Genomic DNA, 20436 nt, shown 5'->3' with positions numbered 1-20436 from the left:
GTGTCCTTCCCATTCGGGACAACATCGAGTCTCAACACGAAGAGAACTAGTTCTCTTCCAACAAGGTGCTTAGGCACCGCGGGAGCCTTCAAACGAAGAGCTCCCGCAATCCAGTTAAGTTATTTTTTCATCATATATTTCAAAAAGCTTAAGGAATGTTCATCCTCCATAGCTAGTGCTGTTTACGTCCCGGCCCGGGACGTCGATACTTGAAGGTCATCCAGTCGTCACATTTCCAACCCGTCAATCGCACTTTATCTATGTCATCAGTGTCGTCTCCCCGAACATGTTTTCTCGTCACGGTTATGGTGCACGGTACCATTCATACTAGTAATCACATCAAATTTCGTCACATCATGATAGTACTGCAGCCTTATTATCCGAATAAGTTTCCCGTCGTGCAATGGGCCCGTTGTACGAAAGCAGCGCCAGCAATCGATTGGTCGTCAGAAGGTTTGGCCAACCAACTCTGATGGTCATCAACAGCTACGTTGCAGCATCGCAGACATCCCAACAGTACATGATGATTCCACTCTCGTGCAGTATCCTCGTCGGCGTCATCGGTGCAATCGGCACCCGTGGAGGCCAGGAGGCCTCCACTCCAGGCGAGTTCTGTTAATGTTCTTAATTTCAAATTAAAAACCACCCTACTTTTACTAGAAAACATTTGATGTGACCTACCTGCATCCCGTGGACCACGCCAGAAGGAAGGATGACGGCAGTATGATGCACTTCTAGCAGCAAGTTCGAGCACAATAACAGCAGTCACTCAATTATCCGAAATTGTTCCTGATCAACAAAGCTCATCGATGGCAACATCAAACCATCGCAAACGTCGCAACTGATAATCCGAAAGTGTTCCAGTCTGGAGAGTAATATTCTCACCGGTTTCCATTATTCCATCGAGACGAACCTCCAGTGTAGCCGGTACGTGTCATCACATCGCAGTGAAGCAACAACAAAATTGAAAAACAGAATTAAATTCATGCTGAGACTGTGTTCAAATGATGAACATTTACAATTGAATCGTGAATTTCAAAATAGTAGTAGAAGATAGATAGAGATAAAAGGTTAGAGTAAAAGAAGCAGTGCAGTGCAAATGTGTCAGGACAGATTTGATTGGAATCCCTATGATTCCAAGATGGGCGGCATGTTCAAACCTAAGAAAAGGGTAGATTCTGGCAACCAAACGGGATCCACAAATCTATAATTGTCATCTCTCTTTTTATCCCGTATCAGCGCTTATCACTGTTTCACATTACCCGATCGTTATCAGCAGGTAGTAACCAGTAGCTTTCGGACATGATCGTTTATTATATTCACCACTCGAGATCGCTATCGTTCAATATAGTAAAATGAGTTAGTCGAAATACACCCGTTGTTGAAACTGCATCAAATTAGATTTACTCAATAAATCAGTCGAGCAATAAAATAGAGTTTTGACTAGAAGTCATCGTGATTTTTCAATACCGAAGTTCTGTGACAGTGAAATTAAATTAGTTCAGTAACAGTAGCTAAAATCCGCCGGACAACACCGTGAGTGAAACTGGATGAAATCGTTCCCAGTTCAGTTCGTTGTTAAAGTTTCACCTTCGCACACGTGGTAGTTGTAATTAAATTGAAGACCGACACTACTGTTTCCCTCGGTCCCAAGGTAATTCTCGAACACACCTTTCAGTAACTTTTTCACTTTCTCACGAAGCTGTTTCCAATCCCATTAGCTCAGTTTTTAATTATCACAAAGCGAATTGGGAAAGGTACAAAACTTATATTGAGAATAATTTTAATCATGATCATATTTAAAAAATATAGCTGACATTGATACGACATTACGAAATTTAAGTGATTCTATAGTTGATATTAGAAATTTATCAGTACCAACAATACAGATAAAATTTAATACTCCTATTATTGACGACGATATTCAACTTCTGATTCGCTTGAAGAATGTTCGAAGACGTTCTCAAGAATCCTGCTATGAAATGTATCTAACAGAATCTGCAAAAGGAAATTAAACATAGATTCACACTATTAAGAAATGAAAATTTTGCGAAAGAGGTTGAACAAATAAAGCCATACTCTAAACCTTTCTGGAAACTTTCTAAGATTCTTAAGAAACCTCAGAAACCAATTCCACGTTTAAAGGAAGGTGACCACATACTTCTTACAAACGAAGAAAAAACTCGAAAACTTGCTCAGCAGTTTGAGAGCGTACATAATTTTAATCTCAATGTTGTGAGTCCTATTGGAAACGAAGTCTCACGAAAATATGAAAACGTTTCAAATCAAGTATTGTCTCTAGACATGATTGTTGAAACAAACTATGATGAGATCAAATCCATCATGAAAAATTTAAAAAATATGAAAGCTCCAGCTTATGATGGAATTTTTAACATTCTTTTTAAAACCCTTCCCGAAATCACCATGAGATACTTGGTCAAAATATTCAACAAATGTTTTGAATTAGCATGCTTTCCTGAAAGATGAAAAAATGCCATGGTTATTCCTATTCTAAAGCCAGATAAAAACCCAGCAGAAGCATCTAGCTATCGACCAATTAGTTTACTCTCTTCTATTAGTAAATTATTTGAAAAAAATCATCCTAACTAGAATGATGTCACATATCAATGAGAATTCTATTTTTCTTCCTGAGCAGTTTGGATTTCGTATTCGACATGATAAAGGCAAATATCTCAGAGGGCTAGTCCACTGGAGTTGCTCTTCTAGACATCGAAAAAGCTTTCGACAGTGTTTGGCACAAAGGATTAATTGCCAAAATGTGGGATTTCAATTTTCCAATTTACATAATAAAGATAATTAAAAATTATCGTACTAACCGTACCCTACAGGTTTCTTATCAGAATTGTAAATCTAATAAACTACCCGTTAAAGCAGGCGTCCCTCAAGGATCAAGCGTCGCACCAATCCTATACAATATTTTTACCTCTGATCTTCCAAATCTACTTACAGGCTGTAAAAAGTCACTTTTCTGTGATGATACTAGCATCTCAGCCACAAGTAGAAGTCTTCGTATTATCTGCAGTCGACTGCAACGAAGCTTGAATATTTTCAATGATTACCTGAAAAAATGGAAAATTTCCCCTAATGCGGCAAAAACACAATTGTGTTTCCGCATAAGCCAAGAGCTTCTTCTCTTAAACCAAATAATAACCATATTATTAAAGTCAATGGTTTGAATTTAACGTGGTCAGATCAAGTTAAACACTTGGGTTTGATTTACGATAAAAACTCACTTTTAAGGATCACATTGAAGGAATCTAAATAAAATGCAACAAATATATAAAATGTTTATACCCTCTTATAAATAGGAATTCTAGGCTCTGCCTAAAGAACAAACTATTAATTTATAAACAAATATTTAGACCGGCAATGCTATATGCCGTGCCAATATGGGCAAGTTGTTGTGCTACTAGGAAGAAAACGCTTCAAAGGATTCAGAATAAAATTTTGAAAATGATTTTGTAGCGTCCTCCCTGGTTTAGCACAAATGAGTTGCACAGACTCGCAAACATAGAAACATTAGAAATTATGACGAACAGTATTATAAGCAACTTCCGACAAAAATCGTTGCAATCACCAATTGCAACGATTAGCTCTCTTTATAGTTTTTAAGTTAGTTTATAAGATTTGTTTAGCTCCTTATTCACATGACAAGTAGGTTTAAAACTTCCTACTGCAAAAATCACTTAACTGCGAAAGCATATTATATCTTAATACTAATATACTAAATTAAAAATGTAATGCAAACAAAACAATATAATCAAATAGAAAATAATATATAAAAAAGTACCGATGATGACATGGACGAGAACGATAACGTGAGAGAAGGCGGACTGCACGACCCCCAAGCGGCTTCACCGCCAAGGAACAGGATCTCAACACACAGTAGCAAACTGCGTCAACAAGATCTGGCAGATAGACATTCTTAATTCTTTTTTTATTTTTACTTATATTGTAAAAACTTAAAAGATCCATGGCTCAGTTGTGCTAACGCATTGAGCCGTGTCAAATAAAGCTTAATACAAAAAGTCAATTACAGACAAAATACTGCTCTATTTTATCTGTAATCGACATGGTTCTCAGAACTTTCCAGCAAATAGCACTCTTCCAACATTCTTTGGGATTCCACGGAATGTAAAGGAATACCTTACTCTGGTGAAGGTTATATGATTTGACCATATAACGGAAGTCCCCTGCCTTATCACTTATCTCCTTTAATTTCTGTTTCAGCCAGGTACAGATTTGTTCGTTATCCGGAGAGAACCAAATAATATCATACCTTAAATCAAACACACTGAAACTGGACATGAATGAGTTAGGAGCGATTGAAAAGAAACACTCGTGAAGATTTTTTTAACAGATCGTTCTTCAGCGCAATAGAATAGTGACCTTTCTCCAACCTTGCTTGCATAAGTATTGAGACTCGAAACTATACAATGAGCCGAAGCATTGCTGAAAAGAGCATCTCTGCGATGGTGCTTCTTTTCTTTGATTTTGAACAAACTTTTTCCCTTTTTTAAGGAATTAGAAGGAACACGCTTCTCGCAACTGCCAATATTCACACTTGATGTTGTGGGAAGTGACTCAATGTTCGATTCACCGAAAATTTGAAAAGGTTCAACGCAAAGGCGTTGTTTACTTATTTAAAGGCTCGCACAGAATGAAGCCGATTCAACCTATCGAACATGTCACCGGCTACCTATCGTGCAAAGTAAACAAACATACTTCTTTAGCTATGCCCCCATACATGCTCCTAAGGGGAGTATTGTTATTGTCAGGAAGAATATTGCAATAATACGAGTGAAACACTATTTGTTTATATATTTACCTTTTCTAATTTCTTATATTGCTTACAAAAATCAACAAGTTAACAATAACGTGATGAATACATATTTTAATTGATTCTTCGAACCTCTACAGTGCCATTGAACGACTATCAGGCTTATTTTCCATTGATAGATTCGCAAACGTTATTGTTCTGTCACAGTTACATGGTTTTGTTACTGTTCTATACGAGTGTCACGTTCATCCGAGATAAATCCGCTTCAAATGACCTGAGTCCTGCGTTGGCTCGAATTCTTTGAATAAATTTAAACACTTTAGTAATTGATCAATTAGCATTCAATAAATCAGATAAAATAATGTTTGAAATGATTTTCGCTGGGATGTTTCGTTTGCCACGATAAAGTGCTTAATTTTTCATTCAGTATGAATTTATTCTGTGATTTGATCGAAGTCACTCAAAGTTACAGTAAATATTCCGGTTGCCAGAAAAAAAATAAATAGTCTATATTCTACGCAGTGTTGCGCATTCCTTTGTACGGGACTCTATATTGCATAGAGACTCTAGTTCAACGGTTTAATAAAAAAGTGTGGAAATTTACAGTCTAACAAAATCCACAAAATTAAATGCAATTTTTTACTTCAAAATTGTATTATCACACAGTAGAACTGCAAGAGTTTGCTACATTTAGACGTTTAAATGAACAAAGACGATGTACTTCTAATCAGGTATCGAAGGTTCGAGCTCGTTGGGTACGAGCCAATTTTCGAACTCATGTGTTAGAGCAGAGAGTTACATCTAACACCTCTTTTCTGCAAGATCGTGCAAATGTTGGGTGATTTCTTACATTAAGGGGGTCCCCTACTCTCATGGTTTCAAAAAATCGATTTTTTTTTCTTTGTTTAATTGCAATCTATATGTATCTTAGGATACGCAACAGAATGGATTTGGTGAAAACCATATTCCTTGGCATGTTTCTGGGAACCGAAAGGGTCCATCTCAGCCCGTTTCTGAAATACTAAGCGCAGTGCACCACGATGGCGCTGGTCTATGGAAAAATCATTGTTTAAAGAATTTACCGGTCCATTCTTGACGGTTTATGAATATGTGAGCATCTGTGAATAGTTCCTTGTTTTTTGGGGACGAGATAATCGTACGGAAGAAAGAATGCGTCGGGTATGTTGAGAAGCGTATGGGAACGAGATTACGAAAACTGAAGAAAGAAAACAAAGGTATCGGTGGGATAGGAAAGGGAAAGTTGAAGGACAAATCAATCAGTCAGCTAATAAAATTTTATGGACTGGCGATTTGGAGAAACTCAAATTCTGTAGAGCGTATGCGAAATGCAATCTGGGCTTCCCTTGAACACTGCTCGTCATCTAACGAAAATCCCCAACATTCAAAGTGTTCAGCTGGCGAGGACAGTTGGTGCAAGTGGTGTCAGATTCAGCCATTAGAGCTTTAGAAACTTTCGAGCATGTCAGGATCTACGAAAGTCTATCATCTAATGATGTATTAGAAAGATGCTTAGGAGCTCACACCCAAAACATCAATGAGTCTCTGAATAGTCTGAATCTGTTCCTTAGCGCCAAAACACATGCACAAATTTTGGCAGGCAAATGGTCAATGTTGCGACTTATTTGGCAGTAAGTATCTTCAACCAAGGATTTTCATCGATTTTACAAGCTATGGAGGTGATGAGAATTACCTTGGGGACTGAAGTTGAAAGATGTGCTACTCGACTCGACAGTGAACGTATAACTCGTTCTGAACGCAAAGTCGGTGTCGCGGCAAAACAGGCCCGAATTCAACAGAGAGTGCAAAATGTGCAAAACCAAGAACATTTTCGTGATGAGGAAGGTGAGCCCTGTGGACCCGATATAGTAGATTATCTAGTAAGTTACTACTATTGAGCTATACACCGTACTTTATCTTTAAACGTGTTTTCCCGGAAGTAATGTTTTTCAAACGGCCAAAAAATAACGTAAATATTGGAAAGTTTCACCAATCGTTACATAACTTTTACATATAAGAAATCCCTCTCGTCTATACATAGCCAACGTGACTATGATTATAAAAAATATGAGTTTTTTGATTACAGATTACCCAATTTGCCACAACTTTACTTAAGCGGGATCCATATAGTTTCAACATCAAAGTCATCAATGAAGTTTCAAGGTCGCGAGAGATTTTTCTTTTCATCTTCAAAAGTAAAATTGAAAAGTCAAAACATGTATCTTCAAAATAAAAAAAAGTTTCAAAATCCATTGAGTAGATGCTTTACAATTTGTTCCCAAAAAAGTGCTCAATTTTAGGCCTCGCGAGTAGAAGACTCCCTTAAGTATATGCAAATTTATGTGGTGGGTATTTGCATCACCGCTGATTATGAGTGGAAACCCATTTCTGCGACAGTGTGATATAGCCCTTTTAAAATCATCAGAAGGTGATGATTTATGGTACATCAAATATGCCGAACAATTGACGTTTTGCCTGCTTATATTATCAACAGTCATATGGACTGTGACAGCATAAATAACACGTGAGGTTGCATAGAAGATATGCGTCAATAGCACTATTCACAAGTTTACGTGCACGAGGCATTTCACATCGATTGTTTTGTTGTAAGCTACGAAGACGGGGTTAAGTAGCATTCCAACAAAGAAGTTTCCTTCATGGAAATACGGTTCTTGAACCTATGGAAGTTTTTCCTTCCTGCAAAAGGTTGGAAAATAAGCGACCGGGGGCCAGAGAAACTTTTTATTTTAATATTATTTTTGATATTCAAACTTAGGCTTTACAATGAGTCTAGTTCACATTTTTACCACCAGTGGTACTTTAGACATTTAATTTTTTCAAAAACCACAAATCAATCTCAAATCAACCGGGGTAGTTATACCAATTACAATTTGAATTTGAGTGCTGACAAAGTCTTTCTTTAAGCGAATAACTTATAATTCCAGATTCTACCAGAAACAGGTGCGAGAGATATAGTGAAACGCTGACTAAACTTAGCAGTTATATGATCGCTATGAATCACAGATCACAGATCATAATCCACAAATCGAATCATCTCTTCCGATAGCTCTTTCTTGTAGACTGCACTAAAAACATCCGAGAGCACCAATATGGAAGAGCACCAATGTCATTTGTAGCATTAAAGCGTCAAGTCCTGTAGCGATAGAGTGAAAGATTTTGAGATCATTTGTTTATAACAATTTACCAGGTTTGATATGGCTACATATATTTTTGCTAAATACAAATAAACTAAGCGAGCCAAGATGAATACTTTGTGGGACGCCATATAGTGACTCCTGCCCAGACGAATTTGTGTCAAAATTATACACATTGGTTTATTTGGTTAAAATTTGGAGTTTTAACTAATTTTGGTCATTTTTTTTTGATCGTTTGTATGTGAATCTATCTAAAGACAATGGTCGTTAAAGAGTTAGTATACGCGTCAGTAATAGTGATCAATCAAACCTGTTAGCGGGAATGGTTTCCCAAAATTAGCAAAATCACCAATTTTTTAATAATATAAATCCAGCCTATCATCTCACGTCGAACAAAACAGAAGCAATGCAAGATACAGTTTTGAAATCTATTTGTTGTATGTTTCTGATCGGGTAATGGGCCTATTTTTGCCATGTACTTTATTATCCTACACAGCTGAAGTCGTTGCATACAGAGTAGCGTCTGAAATCATCGTCCAACGCATTGGCGCCAATTGTAGGGTGATAATTGAAGCACTCGATTCGAGTTTCGTTGCATTCAAACACGAGGAATGTTACCATTTTAGACCATTTTCGTTACTATACTGTTTCTTAGAAACGAAGCGAAGATATTGATGCTACTTTTTACGTATTCCGTTGATCGTAGACTGCGTAATTAAAGGGTTCTATATGTTGTGCTGGCAAAAAAAAACCTAAAACAATACTGCAGGAACAATCGTCACCATTGTAGAAAAAATACAAATCCCATAACTTTCAGTTGAGCGATTCGCGAGATATCGTTGGCACCTCAAGCAACGAAATAAAATGCAGCATGGTTAGGCGAACTCTATATCTTCGATGATAATAAATTTCTTTTGTTGAAATAGTTTTATGAGTATTTTATAATATGCACAACCTTGCAATGAAAATCTTGTTTCAAAAAATTTTGCTGTCTTGGTTAGAGAAAATGATGATTTCTAAAATAATCTTCTCCTTAAGTAGACCTACAACCTATTCGAAAATATCCGTTAGAAAATCTAATTTGTGAGATTGTCTGGACATATTCGAAAAATATTCGTCTTATACTTCTACCATTTGTTCATGTCACTCACAATCTGAAAAAGGGCAGATATCTATAGGTTTTCTGTTACTTTAAAATAAGACACAGTGATAGTCGTTCAAATGTCCCGTTTATAGAATAAACCTTCATTACTGACATCATCTTCTCCCTCCATCGTCAAGCGAGAATTATTTCTGAACTGTTTCTGAAGGTATAATATAAAATATTAGACACATTCTTTCGTGGCGTTACAACGATTTGACGAATCTTCATTCGACAAATATGTTATAACTTTATCAAATGAATGCCTACATCAAAAATCAAAAATATCAAATGAATGCCTAAATAAAATTTCACGAAAGATTCAATCAACATTAACTGAACATACTGGAAGAGGATTGTTTTATGACCGATAATGTAACGTGACGTTACAACGCGTGACAAATTTGAACTTTCAACGTATTTCAATAAAAGTCAAATCATCAAATTCTAGTATATTCAGTTTATGTTGATTGAATTTTTCGTGAAATTTTGTCTACTTTCCGAATCTGGAATAAGTTTTAATGTAGGCGTTCATTTGATAAAGTTATAACATATTTGTCGAATGAAGATTCGTCAAATCGTTGTAAACGTCACGAAAGAATGTGTCTATACGTTATGCAAGATGTCTTATAACATCTGTTATCTCCATGGTGATCTCGCCTACTGTAGACGGTTCTTAAGATTGAACAGAGAATAAAAATCAATCAGCAGTACTGCAACAACATTGTAATAAGCTGATTGATTTTTATGAAGATCTAACACACGGTGTGGGAAAAACTGCTTTTTTCGTTTTCGATTTTTGCCCATTCTCTGTCCAACCATAATCCTAGTAACGTCCGGTTTTACATGTCACTTCAATTGAACATTCAACATCTTTGGTGGTATCGCTGCCCAACCACATTACATCAGTTTGGTGTTTGATATCAACGCAGCATAACGGTTCTACTGTTGATCATATTATTTTGTTATGGAAGAAATATTTATATTATGACTAGCTCACATGGACATTAGTCATACCTAAGCTGCCCCACTCTGACGAAAAAATCCGTACACTGTGCGAACGGTTTGTCTGAGCGTGGTGAAAGATTACGCTTCGCACGGATTTTTTCATCAGAGTTGGTCAGTTTAGTCATACCCTATCCACACTATCCCTTTCATGGGTAATGTTGGACTTCTTCGTATCAGCTCATCTCCCCTAAATTATCCACGTTGTATATGGACAACCCGGTATGAGTAATATATACTATTCTACTGATACAACAGTACAACGTCTATAGTATGGCACGTCATCTGAACCAACCCGGAACGATCTCATCAACCGGTTTATGACATCGACGATCATGTCGAGGGTGATCCCAAACATGGTCGTATCTATTAACTTTTCAACCATCGAGGCAATCTCAGCTCAGCTTTCGTGTTGAAGTTCGACATTTCCGGGAAAATCAGATACCAAGAGTTTAGAAATAACAAACATGAGTTCAAGTGGATGTCGATTCTCCCTCGTCGGAAAAATAGTATCCAAGATAATTATCGTTGGGATAAAAACATGCATTTCGCCTGGATACTAGAGTAAAAATTTGTATCAGTTGTATCGAAATGTGGTTTTAAATCATGATCGGGAAATGTCGCAATTAGATATAAATCTTGAATTTTTGTACAATAAAATATAGGATGGATTGTAGCTGATTATATATTCATATTATATTTCACTTACTTTGCTGCAACACAACTGCTGCACGGAAAATTCAAGTTTTCAACATATTTTTTTTCTTTGAAATCAATTAAAAAATGAAGTTTTATTGAAATATTATTTCGGGGACGAGATGAAATTAGTATTATTCCTTCACAATTTTTATTTTATGTTAACGAACACTCTTTATCAACTTCTGGACAAATGTTTCATGTTCATCAGATTTTTTAGACACTTTATTCCAATTTTTTTAAACTGCAGAATATTCCCAGTTAGTTGACCAGTCTTTCTCGAGACACTGTTAACAATCGTCCGATGAGCAATTGAAATTATGTCTTTCTCACCGAAATATATACCCTGTTCCATGAGAGGAATTCCACGAAGATCCGTCCGAAAATCTTTAAAATCGTGACCGACCATCTTAGATTCCAATGACACTTTACACGTTTCACCGTCATGCAAGATTAAACTATATAGCTGAATCATATGTTGGTTGTTTTCATGTAACTTTCAAATGGTTTACAATATCGCCTTGATGTCAAAGAGAAAGTTGCACGAAAGTTTACGGGCCTTTTGAAAAACCTATTATTGTTGATGGAGAAACGCGACTAACTTATGAAAAGGTCGTAATAAAACAAAATAATTGTGTTGTTAAAACAAAAGTTAAAATATCTCGAGAACTACTACATTTTAGAAAATTTTTGTTAAGAGCATTTCGATTTAAAATGGCGTTTAGAATCATATTCAAAAAGAAAATTGTATTTTTGACTGCAAATAGTAAGAATTATAAAAAAAATGTCAAAAGTTGTTGTTAGGAAAACTTTTTTATTGAAAGCTTCTCCATGATCCAAATACACTAAAAAGGTTGCTTTTACGTCTTTAAAACGATAAACATTAAATTTTTGACATTTTTTGATGGGGTAACGCGAATAACTTTTAAAAAGAGCATAATTACACGAATTAATTGTTTTTGAAGTAGCAAAATTTCAAATATCTCGAAAACTATCGCATTTTGGAAGATTTTTGTTAAATGCATTTTGATTTTAAATGGTGCTTAGAATTATATTCTGTAATAAAATTACAATTTTGTATGTCAATTAGTATGAAATTTAAAAACATGTACGAAGTTATTGTTAGAAAAAACTTTTTTACCGATTTTTTCTCCATCATGCAATCACAATCAAAATGTTTCTTTTCTCTTTAGGTTTTTGGTAACAAAATATAAAAAAAATTAAAAAAATGGGTTTTTTCGCAATTTAAATTTTTATCATAAATTTTTGTTTATTTGAAAAATGACAACATTTTTTTCAGTGTATATTTTTTTCAGACAGAAGTATTCATTCCCTGTAACTTGTTCTCAGATAGTTTTGCTGTATAAAATACAGTAATCGAACCAAAAAATTTTGAAATTCATACACGTAAAAACGTTTACGCCCTTTTGAAATATTACTCTTGTATCAAAATATTCCAATTGCCAGAGAATATCATGGAGATTCATACAGCGAACACACCTGCAAAGTTTCGTTCGAATCGACGATGGTCATATTTTGCGGTCTGCCGGTTTCTCATGGAATCCCTCATGACCTAATTGACAGCGTTTTTGGCAAAGTGAGCCGATGCTTAATACGACGAAAGCAGTGGAGGGGTACTAATGTTTCGCATATAAAGGCAGCAACCTCTTCCGCAGACTCTTAGATCGATTAAATTCCTCATCTATAGTTTCGATTTTCGATAGTGTAAAAATTGTGGACTCCAAACTACAGGAACATATTACATGCCATACCAGAACTTTTCGACCTAATCTATCTATATTGACTATTTTTCAACACTTTTCGCGACTTTTACCGCTGATCAAACATTTTCCGTTTAGCACAACGTCACACTCGCAGCCGGCATACACGGGTGCGGCTGAATGAAACCGGCCGCGCAGCCCAGTTAGGTAGCACCGGCTACTTAATGTTTGTTGTGCTTATAGTACCGCGTGGGTAAAACTGAAAACATCTGAATTCGGCCGACTCAGATGATTTGATAAGTTGATGATAGTGCCTGTGTGTGTTTATGCTAACAGCCAGTATCAGATTTTCGACAAGATGTTTTAATTGTTTCAGTCACTGTTTTTTAGTCGCGACAAATGGTTATTTAGAAAAATACGCTTAGTTGTACCGAATGATGAAAAATCCATTTCAGAGATACAACTAGTATTTCAGTTACCGTATGATCGATAGTATTTCCGTGTCATATAATTTAAATCATCTTAATCAACTACCGTATTTGACAGTTATACCGCATATAATATTATTATTAATATCAAATATCAAATCAAATATTAATATCAAATTGTTCACAACCTTCGCAAAATTTACGAACATATGCTGCTATTGTAATTATTGTAACCATACGACGTGCGATGTACAGGAAACCCCTAAACAGCTGAGGTGACATTTGGGAGCATGAGAGCTGATTTCGTGCCTAATACAATCGATGTTGTTGATAATCGCCTCGAAGATAAAGATGTGATGTAATTGTTTCCGACGTTTGACAAGAGAAACCGCCTTGATAAATGCGCAGCGTTGTTCGTAAGACGGAAGGACAACTGGATTATTCCTAAAACGGTTTCGACGTGCGTATCGCATGAAACGTTGCTGAATGCTCGCGATGCAACCTGTGTGAATAGCTTGATACGATGCCTAGGCAGGTGCAGCTTATTTTGCATCACTACGTACAGTTTTATTAGCAATGTAATGTTTTCAAGGCATATATATCATTTAAATCGGATGTGTTCCGGTTCAGGAAGCTCAACAAAGCGACCGTGTTTGTCGTCATTAAAAGACAAGAGCTCGTTTTCGCTTTTTCATCAGCAAACTAGAGTTCCTGTGCTTAATACCTAAAACATCTCTCGGGTAAAGCCTCTTACTTTAAACTTTCACATATGGTCGGTGTTAAGTCAGACCGGACTAAGTCGCAAAACATAAAAAAATGAGATAATGATTGCATTGGATAAAGAATTTCGTCAGCTACATACGACTTTTTCAGATTTAAAATAAGTAACAATAAATAAGAATTATGGGAAAAAATAATTTCCAATAATAATGTAAAGGGTGCTGCGATTCAAACTTTAAACTCGTTTTTCTTGAAATCAATATTTTGCCACTAGCCCGGTCTGACTTAACACCGACCATATGGCCAGTGAACTGTTTGGATATAGCGTCTAACTGGCGCTAATTTTGTGTTCGTTTAGTGTCCTCTAACTGTCTCCAACTTGGTGTCAGTTACTGACTAGTCAAAAACGAAACACAAAAATCCAACATGGCGAAAGTGAACTTATAGTAGCTTTTTAATCAACTTTTGAAATTGCATATTGAACCAATTGTATGATACTTGGGAATAGTACATCATACTCAAAGTGCAACCTAAACAGACTAAGATTATAGTATGATCAATAACGTAGATGGCCATGCCAATGCTGGCCAATTTTGCGATGGGAAGGAATGTTAGTTCAATCCCTGTGACTATTAGGACCGAGGAATCCTCTGCAACATCCACAAATGTCGCAGGAGAGGTATGGTTTTAGTAGGTAGGGAACTGAATCAGGATATATCTTGGTAGAGATTGTGATTTAGCTAAGTATTCGCGCGCTTTGTCTTTTTACTTTAAATCAAAGTTTTCCGGTGTGTGACCTCCAGTTGAAATACGAATACCGTTCGAATACGCATTTTAATAATTATTCTTCCCCGGAACGTTACATAAAAGGATAAAGCTACAGATTTTGTAACATGTACGCGCGAGACACAGATTCCGAGATACACAAGGTTCCAGGCCATTAGAAAATATAATTGGGGTATCTATTCATTTATTTTTGCGACGGGAAAAAATACATATTCCGAACAGCGGGCTATCTGGAGTGAGTTATTACGTACTTACAAAAGAAAACTATTGATTTTATACGCGAAGAGAGTATGAATAATATTTAGGCAGCCTAAAATAACCATTAACTGTACCGAATGATTTACTTTGTATGACGCAAACACCAGCAATCGCATGCGCGCGTCGTTTGTTCCCCTTCCCTGTCAGTATTTTTTTGTTTTTTTTGTTAGGAGAAAACTTTGCCACTACGACCACTATTTGGGTTATCTTTAGTGGCTGCCCCTGTTTGCTCTACATGTTACAAAAAGCCCGAATCCAATGTAGTTGGAACTTGGAAGTGAGTTGTTTGTCCCCATGTGTCGTCCCAACCGGGTAGTACATTATTAATGTAGCTGAGGATCCGTTTGGGACAGGTATGCCTTACCTCATGAGGCATCATAAGATGCCTTCTGAAGTATCGCTCCCTTCGAAGAAATAGTACTGAACAATGGCAGAGAATAGGCTCGTAGTTACAGAATCGACAAATGTTATCTTGACTTTTGACAATTTTTTCAGATGATACTTAGCAGGACAAGTCCCTCTCAGCATACTAATGCCACTCCCGCTCGAAATGAAACTGAATCAAGTTCCAATCCGCCAACCTGACAGCGGTTTTGAACAGCATCTGAACCAGCCCCAGGTTCAAGCAAAAACGGGTTAAGGTAGCTACGCTACTTCACAGTATATTCGATTAATGTTTTCTGATTCACCTTTGAGTTAAGATGATGAGATCGAGTCTCCTCAGGGATCAAGTATCCCCAGTCTCCCCTACTATAAGCAAGGAAATTCCTGGATATCTCAAACTCGGTAAAATTTTGAAAAGATACATTCCACGAGCGTTTTTTAACCTTTCGTATCTGTATTGAATTTTGTATGACACATATGTAAAAATATTCCATTTGAGAACTAAGAACACCTGTTTTGGGAAAATACTGTTGAAAAAGTATATTCAATGTATTGGAACGGACATTTATGAAAAATAACGGACCAAAGTCCAAAAATATTCATAACTCACCACCGGGAGAAGAGTCGCCGAAAGACTCCCTGAACTCTCGAAGGGAGATGTAAATATAATAATTCTTCTAACTTATAGTGAAGGTTTGAATTGCCAATATTTGCCTTATGCTGAGAATGCTTCAACTGAAGATTCAGTGCCAACATTAGTAGAGAGGCGTTGGATAATTCAGTAAGCCGTTAAGAACAAAAAAACGAAAACGAAAAAGTGATAACAAAAGAGAATGGAAGCACTTGAAAGTGCATTGTATATGAATTAGCCATTTTCCAAATAATGAGAGTTTCACACACACATTGCAGAACTTTCTGAAACATTGGTTCACAAATTCGTACAATCCGTTTTATTCGGCTGCTTTATCTAAATCTTTTTGCCTTTCCCATATAGGAAGGTTATGCAATCACTCTGAAAAAACGGCAACATAATCCCGGCCCGGAGGGCCGAGTTTCATATTCCATTCGTCTCAGTTCGTCGAGATCGGAAAAAGTCTGTATGTGTGTGTATGTGTGTGTATATGTGTGCGTATGTATTTCTTTATTAGTCTTATACACCAACAGGCATACCAAAGCCCCAATGATGTTGGTCTTAATAATAAACTTATTACTAACATTCAAGTCATATACACAAATAGTGGTCATACAATAATTCACAAAAACGGTAAAAAAGTCAAATGTGATTAAAAAGTCTGGAAAATCGCTGACGCAGAGTTTGTCTAGACACGTTGAAATCGAAAGCTGAAGCAACCTGGTTGAAAATCCTTTGTAGACCAGTGATGGCTCCATGCATACTATAATTAGTGCGTCTGAACGGTAATCGAAGCATAATGTTGTTGCGTAATGTTCGTGGTGCGACGTTTATATTAATTTGTTCTAATATAGCTGGGGCATCTATATGACCTTGCAAAGTGTCGGCGATGAACAAAGCTCTTGCTGTATTTCTTCGAACATAAAGGGGTTCCAGTTGAATCAGCTGACACCGGTTTTCATAGCTAGGTAATCGGACAGGATCTCTCCACGGCAATCTACGGAGCGCGAAGCGTAAAAAGCGACGCTGTACGCTTTCAATTCTCTCAACGCCGTTATTGTAGTTTGGGCTCCACACTTCAGGGCAATATTCTAGGATTGATCGGGATAAAGCGCAGTACAGCGATTTGAGACAATAAACATCAGTAAAATTTTTGGCTATCCTGAAGTTGCATCCTAGCGCTCGAGACGCTTTACCGACTGCGTAGGAGACGTGTTGTTTGAACGTAAGTTGAGAATCCAGAATCACTCCCAGGTCCTTCACGTGACTGACGCGTTCGATTTCTGTTTCTAGAAGACGATACTTAAAATAGATCGAATCCTTTTTCCGTGAAAACGATATTACCGAGCACTTCTTCGGGTTTACATACATGCGGTTCATGGTACACCAGTCAGCAAAGGCTTGAAGCTGCTGTTGGAGAAATCTGCAATCTTCAATTGTACGAATTATGCGATAAATCTTGAGATCATCCGCGAAGGACAATCGGGGAGTCTGCAGAATTAGATGTACATCATTGAAGTAAATCAGGAACATTAACGGTCCCAAGTGGCTCCCTTGAGGTATTCCTGACGTAGAAGTGAATATAGGGCCCTGGCAATCTCCTATGACAACCGCTATCTCTCGGTCTGTGAGGTAAGATCGAAACCACTGCAAAACACTGTCATTTATTCCAAATCTCTCCATTTTTGCTATTGTGATATCGTGGTTTAGCTTATCAAAAGCGGCGGATAAGTCGGTGTAAACGACGTCAGTTTGAGCGCGACGTTCCATACTCTCTGTTATGTAGGATGTTAAGCATAACAGGTTAGATGCAGTTGACCGCCCGGACGTGAAGCCATGTTGATCGTCACTTAGGTACTGCTTGCAGTGAGCCTGAAGAGGTTCCATAATCACCAGTTCGAACAACTTCGAGACAGCGCTCAATGAAGTTATCCCACGGTAATTATTGACGTCTCGCTTATTGCCCTTTTTATGAACTGGGAACATGTTCGCTGATTTCCAGCAAGATGGAAAAATACCTCTAGTAATAGATGCTCTAAAGATCTGAAGAAGCGGAGCAACCAAAACTTCGATGTGCCTTTTCAGTATCGCGGAGGGGAGCCCGTCGGGTCCCGGATTGAAAGATGACTTAAGTCGAGAGGAAGCTCTGGTAATCATCGTTGCATTAAAATCGATAGCTCCCAGAGTGTGACCCACAAGTGGAGCTCTGCTAGCCGCGAGTTCGATTTGCTCAATAGTTAGTGCCTCATCTGTGAATACATTCGCGAATTTTTCCGAGAAAAGTGAACATATGTCTCGAGATGTAGTAGCTGTGTTCCCATTGAAAGTCATAGACGACGGCAGTCCTGATTCCTTGCGCTGCTCGTTCACATATTTCCAGAAACGTTTAGGATGCGACTTGAGATTACGCTGAATATTTTGCTGATATCGATAGAAACAGTGTTGACTGGCTCGTTTGTACGCATGGTTGAGACTGACGTAATAGTCTCTGAGTGATATTGTGCGATACTTGGTAAACCTCCGCAGGGCAGCTCTTTTTATAGACTTCAGCCGTCGCAGAGTATTCGTTTGCCATGGAGGGCCGGTTTGTCGATGGTGAACTTTCTTTGGAACATGCCTGTCAATAGCGTACACCAGAACGTTTGAAAAGGTTTGAACTGCGGTTTCGACATCTTCGGGGTCCAGAATATTTTCCCAATCGATAGTGGAAAGAAGGTCTGCGATACTGCGATAATCAGCTTTACGGAAATTGTAGGAGACAGAAAGCGGTAATATATCGAAGTCATGCACAACAGAGCTATCAATCGTGGCGATCAGTGGAGGATGATGTGCCACTGGTTTTACTAGGGGAAAGGGAGCCGTCACTATTGATGTGGCGGAAACCTGGTCGCTGACAAAACAAAGATCGAGATGGCGGTTGTTCTCATTGGCAATAGGATTGATTTGTACTAACGTGGCTAAGCTATAGCTATCAAGTAGCCTCACTGCACATGGGTGGAGAACGGAATGGTCCGAATCCGGATAAAGAAATCCATTACGGGAAGATTTCCATGAAATGCTAGGAAGATTAAAATCTCCTAGTACCATGATCTCATCAACAGCGTTAGCATCTTCGAGGATAGTAAAAACTGAGCTGCAGTGTGCTTCAACGTATTCGGTATCACGAGCGCGGTCGGGTGGAACATACAACGCACACAAGTACAACTTACGGTCGCCAAGCTCGATAATCGTCCAAACCTGCTCTAGACAATCCCAAGAAGTGTTCTCGACGATTCTTGCCTTCAAGCTGGTTTTAACCGCTACTAATACGCCGCCTTCGGTGGATTTTCGGCTGTTGCTAGGGCTCCGGTCACAGCGAAACACCTCGTATTCAGTACCAAACACCTGACTGGAAAGTGTGTCATCGTTCAACCATGTTTCGACGAAGACAATGATGTCAAAACTCTTGTCGGAGACTGCAAGACGGTATTGCTCAACGATTGAATTAATACCACCAACATTTTGGTAGTATAGCAGCAGTTTAGCCCGTCGTTGACCAATGCTGGAAATCGAAGAGCTTTGAGGCAAAGAAGAGCTCATAGATGCATTGTACTTGCCTGAGGTAGGTTTGCGGAAGACCCCTCGTCCCATCTCCACCACAGGACCGGGACGGCTGCTGGTCGCTGGCAGGAAGGGCTCGACTGTGGTGGGGGGACTAAGGGCTTCCTCACGGCTGGCGGCAAGTGTGCGTCCCGGTGACCGAAGAGATATTACGTGGGATGTGTGCAATGCAGCTGAACTAGGTGTCTCTCGTAAACAGCTGCGCTTCGCAGGCAGGAAGAACGGCGTCTGGTGCTGATACGGTACAATTAACGGAGAACTGGAATCGGGGAACATTTCAGCGCTTGAATTATTCAGAAAGGATGGGTACTTGCCGCAGAGGGAAGTTTGGAAGACCCTTTCTCCACTCCCGCTCACAGGACCGGGACGACTGGTGAACGTTGGCTGCAGTAGCTGGACTGTGGCGGGGGGATCGAGGGCTTCCATAATACAAGCTGCGGTGCATCCCAGTAGCCCGTTAGCGAAATCTATCCTGCTTTGGCTGGTCAAAATTAAATTCCCGAACGAGTACTCCAGTCGGCCAAGTGGACGCTTTGAGTGCAGTGTCCTTTAGTTCGCTCGGAAGCTCAACTCGGAAAGAAACGAAGTTGAGTTTCGTGAGGTCGGTGTCCTTTTTGACCAACAAAACTGCTTTGGGTGCATCGCTTATTCCAAGGCATTCTTGGGTCATGGCGACGATTTCCTCCACTGTATGGCTCGGGTCAAGACGGCTCAAATAGACCCAAAATTGCTCCCGCTCATCCGCAACTGTTCTGATTTCCCGCTGAATGGCTCTAGTACCGCAAACCGCGGCAGCAGTGGCGCGAATTTTAGCATTATTCTCGCGACGTCGTTTCGGAGTGGGCGGATCCTCCGGAAGTCGCTTGACAAACAGCCCCCTTTGAGTTACAGAACCATAATTGGCCGGAAAATGGTTTTCAATACGGCTCGAGAGATTTGAGATGACCGTGTTCAAATTATCTACAGCCTCACATAATTTTTTTGTGTCCACAATGGGAGCAGCGGAAACGGATTGCTGCACCCACTCGTTAAAACAGCGAGCACAATCGTCGCAGAGCCAGTACAGATTGTTGTTGAAACTAGACAACAGGT

General features: G+C 38.5%; 1 protein-coding gene across 4 annotated transcripts in view; it reads right to left on the bottom strand.

Moving 5' to 3' along the window:
• Window positions 1-22: 22 nt before the first annotated feature.
• The window catches only part of LOC131696152 (uncharacterized), a 33768-nt gene continuing 13354 nt past the window's right edge, over window positions 23-20436 (bottom strand). The window contains exons 3-4 of one of the 4 annotated variants that reach the window (XR_009306730.1): window positions 682-913; window positions 23-623 (exon numbers count right to left, since the gene is read on the bottom strand). Coding sequence is in view for 2 of the 4 variants with exons in the window: in XM_058984692.1 (XP_058840675.1) it covers window positions 794-913 (120 nt within the window). In the remaining 2 variants the exon portion in view is untranslated. Of the gene's footprint in view, window positions 624-651; window positions 914-19216; window positions 19604-20436 lie in introns of those variants that run through there. The other 3 variants (XR_009306731.1, XM_058984692.1, XM_058984693.1) reach the window with 3 other exon arrangements.

The sequence above is a fragment of the Topomyia yanbarensis genome, unplaced genomic scaffold, assembly GCF_030247195.1.
Source record: "Topomyia yanbarensis strain Yona2022 unplaced genomic scaffold, ASM3024719v1 HiC_scaffold_8, whole genome shotgun sequence".
Classification (NCBI taxonomy): domain Eukaryota; kingdom Metazoa; phylum Arthropoda; class Insecta; order Diptera; family Culicidae; genus Topomyia; species Topomyia yanbarensis.
This window is presented reverse-complemented; position numbering and strand designations above follow the sequence as displayed.